The sequence below is a fragment of the Nematolebias whitei genome, chromosome 20 (assembly GCF_014905685.2).
Source record: "Nematolebias whitei isolate Nwh7 chromosome 20, NemWhi1, whole genome shotgun sequence".
In the NCBI taxonomy this organism is placed as follows: Eukaryota; Metazoa; Chordata; class Actinopteri; order Cyprinodontiformes; family Rivulidae; genus Nematolebias; species Nematolebias whitei.
In genome coordinates this window covers 31,730,052-31,741,630 of record NC_056517.1, presented here as the reverse complement: position 1 = coordinate 31,741,630, position 11,579 = coordinate 31,730,052, and the positions used below count along the sequence as shown (strand labels likewise).

At 39.2% G+C, this 11,579-nt stretch overlaps 1 protein-coding gene across 1 annotated transcript in view; it reads left to right on the top strand.

Moving 5' to 3' along the window:
- The window catches only part of LOC119426493 (junctophilin-1), a 47,456-nt gene that overhangs the window by 18,210 nt on the left and 17,667 nt on the right, over window positions 1–11,579 (top strand). The window contains exon 4 of the mRNA XM_037694048.1: window positions 11,133–11,251. Within this exon, the coding sequence (XP_037549976.1) occupies window positions 11,133–11,251 (119 nt within the window). The remainder of the gene's footprint in view (window positions 1–11,132; window positions 11,252–11,579) is intronic.

Below are 11,579 nucleotides of genomic sequence, written 5' to 3'. Positions count from 1 at the left end.
ATATATATATATATATATATATATATATATATATATATAGTGTTTTAGTTTGATGTTTCAGATAAAGCCACTGGAGGAAGTACAGAAAATACAAATGCCTGATTTTGGTGAGGACCATTAATATTTGGTTCTGGCTGGAGAGAATGACACAGCTTGGCGATAAATACAGGCTCTGCTGACACAACATGAATTCTTCATAAATATAAAATAGCAAGGATTTTAATCATGATCGGGTTAATGTTGATATGTTAATCCAAATAAAAATACATTTGCTAATGTCTGAGTACAATAAATACCTGTTTAAGTGAGAGGAGATAATGAATCATTTCATTACAGTGAAAAAGGTCAGATATTTGGGGTTTAGCTCTCAGAATGCTAAACTGACAAAGAAGGCCTGACTTCTTTAACAGTTGTTTGTTTTGTTTCCTCATTTTCTCCTCATAAATCTCTGCCTAAACGGAGAAACTAATAGTTACTCAGAATAACCCCCAACCCCATTAGTCTTTAGCTGTGTCAGCTGTGGCTATGTTTCACTGACTGTGCTGACACAAGTAGCTGAAGTCTGAAGCCCAACAAGTGTCCTTTACCAAAACCAGAGGGACCATCTCTGTGAGGGATTGACACTCTTTACACACATGCAAAGTATTTTATAATAAAAAAGTATGTTTTAAAGTTGTATAAAACATTATTTTCTTTTGTATAATAAAACCCTGCAGGTAGCATCCCATACCTGTAAATTAAGTGAGTTTCTGGGTGGAGGCCTCTCGAACAAGGAGATTAGGTCTGTTTGTAATCCACAGCCACCACAACATGTGAGGATTGATTCCATTTAATCAAAAACGAATCTTCTCTGAAATGTAGTCGGCGTTTAGGACCAGGTTTCCAATCTGTCTCTGCCTATTCAGCTTCTAGATTATGAGCAAACAATACCAGATGATGAAATGTGAACCCAGAAGCTAAAAAGATGCAAATAAAACATGTATAAATTATAGGCAGCAAGATGGTGCAGAGGTCTGCAATCACTTTGATCAAAAGAGCCATTTCTTCCCCTTCGCTCACTAAGTAAAATATTTCTGGAGCCACAAAACCTGCTAAAACTGATTATCAACTGATGGCCCATGGGCCACTAAGATAGTTGGATGGGGGGCTTTTCTAGCCAGTGGGTGTGACATAAAACTAAAATTATATCATGAATATTAACATTTACTGCTATTTTTACATTTTAAGACAAAAAAGACCATATCATGTAAAGAAGGAAAATAATTATAGTTTTTACCGATTTTGATAAAAATTAAAACATTTTCCTCTGCAGGCCTATGTGAGGAATAATAAATAAGTACTGGGTGGGGCTGCGGTAGCTTTCAGTGGCCAGTGCCACCCACGGTCTTGTAATCCTGAGGTTGCGGGTTCGAGTCCAGGTTGCATCAGGAAGGGCATCTGGCGTAAAACAAATTGACAAATCTTTCATGCGAGTGGTGACCCCTGAAGAAGGGAGCAGCCAAAAGAAACTTTTTTAATACTTCAACAATTTCCTGTGGTATCAATAAATTTCTTATTTTATCCTACTAGTAGTTATGGGGCAAACATTTACAAAATTTGGACAATAAAACTGACAAAACTAGCCTTTTCCGTTGTGGGTATAAAAATCAATACAATTAAATGTCATTAAGTTTTGGTCAAAGCTTCAACGAGCCACCGATGAGGGACTAAAGAGCCACATGTGGCCCCAGAGCCGCAGGTTGCAGACCCCTAGCTTAGTGGTATATTGTTACATCACAGCAAGAAGGTTCTGGGTTTAGAGCCTGAGCCACGAGTTTGTATGTTCTCCTCATGCACAAGTTTTCTCCGTGTACTCCGGTTTCCTCCCACAGTCCAACAACATGTATGTTTAGGATGCTTGTACACCCAGAGCGCTTTTAAAAACTAAATATTTGATCTCAAAGTGATTTGCCTGGTTAAATAAAAGTTAATAAATACATTTTAAGAAGACCTAACACATATTGTCAAGGGAATTTAGTAGGGATGCACAATATTATCGGCATATCGGTATCGGCCAATATTAGCAATAAAGGTAAATATTGGACATCACTGATTTAAAAGGTGATATATATATATATATATATATATATATATATATATATATATATATATATATATATATATATATATATATTGTGTGTGTGTATAAGGTGCTGTTTTTGTATGACAACCCAGTTCAAGGATACCTGCAGCGCCAGCTCAACATTATGACATCACGTGTGCCGTTGAGTTTAGATTTATGAAAATTTACAAATTTGCACTATTTGAGTGTTGTCATTGTGTTAGAAAGAGTAAATGTCATGAATAAAATTGACATTAAACATAATCCAAGTTGAAGTGTTCCATCATTTTCAGCCCCCTTTTTTGCATCTGCATTTGGTAGCAGGCCAAATTGACAAGACCATGCAGAATAATGTAGTATTTTAATTCCACAGCGGAGAAAGCTCTGTTGTCTCTGTAAGTAAATCTAGTGAAAAATATATCGGTATTGGTATCGGTTATTGGTCCAATAAGTTTTAGCATATCCGATATTGGTCAAAAATCCAATATCATGCATCCCTAGAATTTAGGTAAAGGTTAGGTTTATAGATGTTTGTCACCATTAATGTTAAATTAATGTTTAACTGTGTTCGAGTCAGCAAAAAGAGCTGAATGAGGAGCTGCTTTGATACTGCATGTGCAGCTGGTACTCCAAGACTGTCTCTGAGTCTGGAGGAGGAGCTGATAAGCTTGTATTATAAAAACACTTCCTGCGCACTGTCCGGTTGCAGATTCTCATGACGGGGTTTTGAGCATGTAATTTTGAAACATCTGCGTAAACCTTTTTATGACCATCTGCCCTTGCAAATAAACCGGGTTAAAAATCTACTGTCTCTGCATGGCTCCTTTTGTTGCAAAGAGATAATACAAAGGATACTTTTAGTGAATACATCTGCTGCTTTTCATGAAAGAGTTTTAGACTAAGGTCATCTTATGTTGAGAATAATAATAATGTGTTATGTGTTGTCATTATTGTATGTTTCCATACAATGACAAAATTAACTCTCCGCATTTAACCCATCCACCAGTAGGTGGAGCAGTGGGCAGCTATTGAAAGCGCCCCGGGAGCAATTTGAGGATAGGGTGTGCTGCTCAGAGATGCCACGAGATGTGCAATGACTGGGGATCAAACCCGGAACTTTCTTTCGGGTCCCGAGTCGGCTGTTCTGCCTCTCCCCCATCTCAGCCCAACGGCTGAGTAGTAGCTGTATTGGCCAAACCTTGTATCAAGATCTTTGTTTTGTTAGTTTTTATCGTCTTAGTCATAGTTTTATTACATTTTTTTGGTGTATTTTAATGGGTTGTTAAACATCTACGTTTATCTACATTTGTAAACACTCCGCTTCTGTCAAGCATCCTACCCACCCCCCCACTTGACGTTTCCGAGCTGGCTCTTTTCCGCTGAATTCACTGTCCGACTGCACATGTGAGACCTCCAGGCGCCTCCTCCGTTTGTTCATGGCTCCTGCCCGCGTACGACTGCCTGGTTAGCTCGGCACTCACCCCCGCCACTCTTTTAGGGGCAGAGATTTTTTTAAGGGTAGAAGTAGAAATGCTGTGATATTAAAAAGCTCATGAGTGGCTGTTGTGTTTAAAATGAGTGTTTATGTAATTATTTTCCGTTTACATATCCAATATAAGTTTTCTTCATTCAAGGCAGTCATATTTGTTCATAACTTTATTATTAGTAAGCCTGAGAGTTACCGGATCCAAGTAAACAGTTACCGGAACGCACCCTGTCAAAGAGAGTTCTCGGATCCTGTTCCGGTAGGATCTAAAAAATGTATTCTGAAAAGGATAAGAGGTTGCACGCTCAAGGAGCAGCAGCTACGTGCACTCTGCCCATCTTTCGGATGACTGTGTATAGACATATTCTCACTGTATCTCAGTACAATAATAATAAAGCTGATTCTGATCCTGATTCTGATTCAGTTATACAGAAACACATCTATTGTTTATTTTTTCGTAGTATTTTGCATATTGTCGTATTAATATTGTCATATTGTCTAGTAATGCACTAGGATCTCCCATCTTAAAGAGAAATGCTAAAAGAAACATGTAGTATACACACTTTTGAGACCAACAGTGCTCTGACATTAGAACATGGCGTGGATATTGAGTCTTCTTATTTTTACAAAAAGAGAGACTCAGAATAAAATAGAATGAGATGACACAGCACCCAAGTATGTCTTGCTATATGAAACAATGAGGTAAAATCTAATCTGTTAGACATGACCATGTACCAACTTTTCCACTGATCAACTTTTGCATTAACTTCTCTTAATCCCAGCCACTCTTCCACTTACAACCTTATTTGTTGTGGTTTTTGTTCCTCACCTGAACCGCCTCTGGTAATGTAAGACCGTAGCAGGGGTCAGAAGTAATTCCATAATAATTTCAGCACCAGTTTTTAATGGTGTTAGTAATGCTTGGGTAATCCTGAATTTGTAACAGTCAAGAATTCAATCGCAGGCCTGCATTAGGGTTTGAGCTAAGTGCTAATTTGCGCTGGTTGTGTGTGCTGCTGGGGGCTTTACTTTGGTAAGATATAGGCAAAAAGGTCATTTCTAACAAAAGGTGTTCTTGGATATGACTTGGAGCATATTTTGAGAAATCGAAAACAGTCCATTCTGCACCTGAATTGTCTTCTCATTTGTGTTTGTTTGCGCAGTGAAAGAGCGTTCCTAAAGGTACGGGTTGCTGTAGAGTGGTGCACAAGCCACAAGATCAAGACTGCTTTTTTCTTATTTCCTGGACATTTGCTGTACCATTGAGCACTCCAGTTGCCAAGCTGGAACCATAAGGGAAGAGGAGGTAGAAAAGAACGAAACAGCAAAGCAAGTTTCAGAACAGTGTTACCATGTGTGAAAGATTTTCCTCAAAATAGGCCTTTAGCGTGGGGAGTGACAGAATGAAGCTTCACTCTACAAAATCTGCACACACAGAGCAGAAAAACAAACATGCATAATGCAAATGCATGTTTTGTCTTTTTCACATGAAGGCCGAAAGATTTGAGAACCCTTTACAGCAGGAGGCATTGTGCTGCAAACATGGGTTTGAAATTTAAGCCTTCAGTAAAATTAGAGAGGCTGAGATGCATACCTCAGCTGTTCTAGATGTCCAAGAGGCAATCTGTCGTGATTGTTTTCTTTATCTCTAACGCTGACATTCTTTTCTTTTATGCTTCTTTCTGGACATTCCCTTCTTCTTTTCCATCGTATTTCAAAGAGAAAAGCGCATCTGCCACACCTATTGCCAAACTGGCCCGACTGTCTTTGTGCAATCATTTCTCTGTAAACAAATGGTACTGGATCACATATAAATCTGCTATATCTGCTATATCTGCTATATCTGCTATAAATCTGCACATCTGCTCACAGACTCATGTTCATGTTTGTGGTGATGTTCAATGTTTTATGTTATGAGTGCTTAGTGTATATTTAGTTGATGTTTTTCTTAGTTCATATCTTAGATGTTATTACTGTTTTTCTTATACATTTTATTGTTGGATGTAACTGGGACCCTGCGTACATAATTTCGCTCCACCACATGTACCACATGAGGTGCGAATGACAATAAAGAAACTCTGACTCTGACTCTGACTCTGATAAAAGCCATTAATATCATCTCAGATTGAGTTTGACCCCAAGAAGTGTGGCAACTGTCTACCAGAGGTTCCCAACCCTGGTCCTTGAGAAACACCATTCTGCATGTTTTAGTCGTTTCTCTGCTCCTAGACACCTGATTTTAATAAATGGGTGATTTACAGGCTTCTGCAGAACATGAGGATGTAATTAAGTCACTGAATCAGGTGTGTTGGAGCAGGGAAACAACAAAAACATGCAGGATGTTTTTGGTTTCTTTTTTGGTTTTGAACCAGTTTGACATGACTGTCGGCGAGGAAGAGGGCAGGCACAAGAGGAGGCGGCGTGCCAAAGACGCCATCTTAGCACCAACATAACTGGTTTGTTCCACTTTGGGGAAAGAATCAGTTTTGTGTGGTGTATTTCCTTGACTGATGAAGCCTTCTGGATGGAAGGTGAAACATTTCAGAAAAATAAAAAAGAAACCGTACAGATGACCTGACTGAAAATTGTTGGATGCAGGATGTTGTTCCTCAAGGACCAGGGTTGGGAACCACTGGTCTACTAAGGGTCTGCAACCTGTGGCTCTGAGGTCATACGGATCTTTGACTATTTTTAAATTTGACAAATCAGACAGAAATTGATATGTATATTACAAAAGTTTAGTTTTAGCAGTTCTGTTTACTTACATGCAATACAGCATGAATAACACTTGTAGTTTGCACTGTTGATGGCAAGACATTGAATAAAGATGTTACACAATTAGTTTTACTAATACTATTATTGCGCGTGTGCTGAAAACAACGCTCAGCTACTGCCACAACAAATTCAAGTTAAATATCTTTAACATTTGCAGTATTACTGTATCCATCTTATTCCTAGCCCCCATGCTGCCTTGCGTGAATTATGGACGCAACTTCTGTCGCGGACCAGAACTGGCGTTTGTTTATGTGTGAACAGCATGAGCTAATGTAGTTTCCAAGCATTGTGGGTTTAATTTAAACATGTAGGAACACCACCTGTCAGAGCTCAAACAAGACATCAGTCATACTGCTAACTACTGTGGACGAGGGATGGGAGGACGACCTGAAGAAGTGGCCGCAGATTACATCTAGTATGTTTAGCTACTTCATTGACTCAGTTCTTCTAACGGTGAAGCAATGAACCTGAAAAGCTCTGAGGCGGATTAGTATTTACACAGTACACGTTTTGCCAAAGCCTTAAAGTCCTCCATTACTGAGCTTGGGTTAAATGCAGAGGAAATCGTAATACTGAAGACGAACAAATACTATGATGCTGTGCCCTACATACACTTGAATACAGCGTCTCTTCTCCGGTGGTTTATTGTAGCCCATCCACAAATTAGGATTCAGGTTTTCCTCCGTCGGCCATTTGTCAACAAAGTGAAATGAGCACACTTACAGCATTTTGGGTGGTCTCTTCAAGTTCACATTTTTCAACCACGTTCTTCTTAATTCCTCATCTGTAGGTGATGGAAACTATCGCTTTGCACAGGAACGCTCTTCTTTTGTTTTGGGTCCATGTTCAAAACACTATTGCTGTAGTCACTGATGATTGTTCTGAAGTCGTGAACACAACAGGTACCTGAACTTAGCACGGCTATTTTAGTAAACTTTATGGTTGTTAAATAAATGTGAACAAAACAAAAACAGTGTTTGATCTGCTAAACTAATGAAAATTACTTTGAAATAAACTGCAGCCCATGCTCCACTACCATGGTTAGCCAGTGCTTACTGCTACTTCCTGTCAAACAGGAAGTTGTACCTAATCATTTATACAGTAGAGCCCCCAGGAACAAGGTGAATAGATATTTTTGTTTTCTCCATGGTCAACCAGCTGTGGTTCCCATCTGGAATTAGGTTGAGTCCAAAGGTTACTTAGTTCTAGATGTTGATCTTATGGTTACTTCCTAAAAAATTAATTAAAATTAGATATTTTGCTAATAACACCACAGACTCATGTTCAGGCTGCTGTTGTTATACCGTATTATTTTACATTATTAGCGTTTAGCCAAATATCTTAGATCCTTCTTTACTGGTTCTTTTTATACTTTATATTTTTCTATTTTGGGTGTAACTGGGACCCTGTGTGCACAGTTCCGTTCCACCTCATGTACCACATATGATGGAAATAATAAAACAGACTTGAACTTGAATTTGATCTAATAATCAAACACAAAAACTTTATCACTCCACCTTAGCCTTTGGCAGCTGCTGATAACCATGAAAATTTAAAACTAAGAAAAAGGTCAGGTTTAAATAATAAAGATTATTAAAAGTTGTAAAAAAAAATTAAAGTTTCTGCCTTTTTTGGGGGGAAGAAATTCAGTAACAGTTGAGTATCCAGGAAACTGGCCTTATTTTTATGTTCACTCTAACTACAGTATGCTGTCATATTTCAAAACTGAATACTTTTTTAATTGCAATAAATATAGAAAAGTCTCCCACAGCCTTGTGCAGTTCAGGGTTTACCTTTGAAACAAGTATAAACAAGAAAATTATTTTTTTTGTTTTCGCGAGTTTGGTCTTTTTTCAAGATTTACTGATAAGATAAGATAAAATAAGATATTACTTTATTGATCCCACAGGAAATTGTTGTGCCAGAGTTTCAATATGAAGGAACTTACACAATGAATCACAAGATATTGTATATTTGTATATAGATTTTTTACTGTTTGCCAATTTTGTGGTGTAATTGTTTATATGTTGTGTTTTAATTTTCCCGCCACCTTGCTGCAAGGAAAATTTCCCTAATGGGACAATAAAAGTGATGATGATGATATAAAAAAATAACAGATAACACATTATCTCAGTTTATTAAAGTTCTTTAGTTTCATAAAGAAATAATATTTTTTTATTTATAGTATTCATTTAAGCATTAATATTGAGTAGTCTTATTTTGAAAGGAGGTTTTGTGGCTCTAGGAAAGGTTTACTTGAGGAAAGAAAAGGCTCTTTTGGTTGTAATGGTTGCAGAGCCCTGGTCTAAACCGGGTCCAGGTTCTGGTTCCTTTGCAGTCATGTGTGCAGGCTTAAACCTAACTTTGCTCAGACTCCTCCCCAGAACAGAGTCTCTTTACGAGCTCAATGTTAGCAGGTGTTGCTTTTCATAAGCAGAGAGGAGGCAGGTGCCCGTTTGATAACTTACAGAACCTGAAACTAGTTGCAAAGGTCAACAGTGAGCTTGTACTTTGTTGTTGTCCAGATATTTGCTTTTGCTTTTATTTTTCACTCTCAACAGCTGATTACCGTATTTTATGACGTATAAGTAGCTCCGACATATAAGTCAAATAAAGCATCATAAAGAGGGAAAAAAACTTATATAAGTTGCTTCGGCATATAAGTCGCATTTATTATGTGTCACCGCTGACCCATCACGTTTATTATGCAGTTATTTAATGGTCAAAACAGCTTCATTTCGCCTGGGTGGCGCAGCGCCATCCATCCATCATGGCTAGAGCCGCTAGCTCTCCAACGTTCCTCCGCCTGCACCAGCTGAGTGGAGTGAGCGTGCACGGGAGGACTCGCTGTTGCAGTTCTTCGAAGTTTAAAGCGTCAGTCAAAAATTGTGTTATATGGGAAAAAAAAAAACTTATATAAGTCGCTTTGGCGTATAAGTCAAAGGAAACCTATGCAAAAAACTGTGACTTATACGCCGGAAAATATGGTAACTCATGGAGTCAACCCAGTTTAACGCAGTGGGAAATATGCGTTCCTTTAAAGAATGTTAAGCCGTTAATTTTTTTTGCATTCTTTGACCCTCTGAAGCATTTGAATTATCAGCTGGTAAAGTGATATGCCTTACACTTTAGATGGTAAGTTGATGTAATAAAGCCGCAGAGAGTTGTTATCCTCCCCTTTGAAGCATTTTTTTTTTACCTAATCTTCCAGCTCTTTTTTTTTTTTTTTAACACATGCAACTCTCAGGCAACATTTTTTCTGACACATCTGAGCAAGCCTTGGCAGTTTGGGCTCTAAAGGAAGATGACGCAAGTTTGCTTAAAACTGTGTACATGTATGTTGCACATGGCCAGGAACTAAAACCAGCCATCCGTTTCATGCCTTCCTTCCACATGCCTGTGTTTTCTCACCTCCCATTTTACCCTCCTCTCTGTCCCAGGGCTCCATCACACCTCTACGCCCATCATTTTCTGCCTGTCACCTCCCACCACCGCACATCCTGTCTAGGAACAGGCTGCATCACTTCTTCAGTCTGCCCGTGACTTTTCTCTAATAAAAAAATAAAAAAATTCCCGAGGCTGTACTGTGGGCTTTGTTGCATACAGTCATGCCTTCTTCCACTTGGCAACACATTTCGCACATTTCAGAAATAGATGCCTATATGTTCTTCTTGGCTGAGTGTGTAGCAAGTCTGCGGCGGGCATGTCGACAGGTTGATGCAGCTGGAATGCTGGGAAGCTTTATATTGTGTTAGCTTTAAGTCACCAGTGAAATTCCCACCATTCCTAGCTGGTATAAATTCACAAAACTGAAGTTTTTTTCCTCAGCAGCTGCCGTCAATGCGTACTCCATGCATCCAGTGGCTGATGTGCAGACTTTTTTCTGGGTCTGCTGCGCCTCCTCATGCATTTTAATATTTTCCTGTCCCGCTCGTCAACAAAACAGGACAGCCCAGACTCCAAAGGACAGAGGAGCATTTTGCAATAGAGACATCAGTGTGTTTGGGGTCACGCTGAGGGAGGGGAGGAGAAGGATCCAGACGGATGAGGGCAGGAGTCAATAGCGAGGCGAAGGCAACAAGAGCATTGATTGAAAGAAAGGAGGAAAGAGGAAGAGGGAGAGGAAGAGGGATGAGCGGGGTTAATCAGGGCAGCAGCTGTCAATACTTATAGTGATGCTGGAACTTTGCGTCTGGATCTTTGCAGGCACATTCATGCATTGCTTCACTGTTTCTGTAGTTACCTCATGATTTTCATTTTTTATTTTTTAGGTTGTTCCTGAAGGGTTAAGCGCTAAAATGATAGATTTTGCCCAGATTTTCTGTATTTGTGTGTTTGCATAATCTTTACTCTTCACTCATCCAACCCTAATTCTAAGTTCACGTTAATATCAACATTCTTTTTAACTTTTCCACGTATTTTAAAGGTGATTTGACAAAACACCATCAGATCAGAAGGCATATGGCCTTAAGCTGCGCTCCACTTGGAAAATCAGGATTTAAAATAGAGGTAGATGCACAAGAGGAAGCGTTATGTTATTCAAATGGGATGCAGCTCAGCGATGAGTGATGGAAGAGGAGCAAGAAGAAAGATTATAGAGGGAGTTGTTGTGTCAATCCTATTGATGGGAAAGTGTCACAAATGACATTGTAGCATGCAAAGTGATTGTCATATGGTGTTTTATTGCTGAGGGAAATGGAGTTAAATGTGAATATTACCTCTTTCTCCTATGGTTTCTGTTTGCTGATGTTGTTTTTCTTACGTCCTCAGAACGGCCCATGCCAGGACAAAAAGCGAGGCTGCAGAACAGGCCGGCATCTCTGCCATACATGAGTCTGAAATGGCCAGGGCAATAGCCAGGGAGCTCTCTCCTAACTTCTACCAACCAGGTAACCCTTTAAAACCGCAGCACGTTTGTATATTATACTGTACATAATGGTTCCCCGTACAGGTCCACTTTCAGGTTGAACACTTGTAACCACCCAGACATTCCCATCAGATACACACCTCTATGAGTTTACCATTCAGGCAACAAGCAGTTGAAAACGTGGATATTTGCTGTTATCTACACTTCTGAAGTGGGACCAGAGCCCATAAGTTGAAGCCACAAAGATGTGCCCCCTGATGAATGGCTCCAGTACAATTATTAAATTCCACACCTCCATGTGAACAGATAGGACCTTTTCCTGATTTAAAAAGTAAAACTACACATAAGGA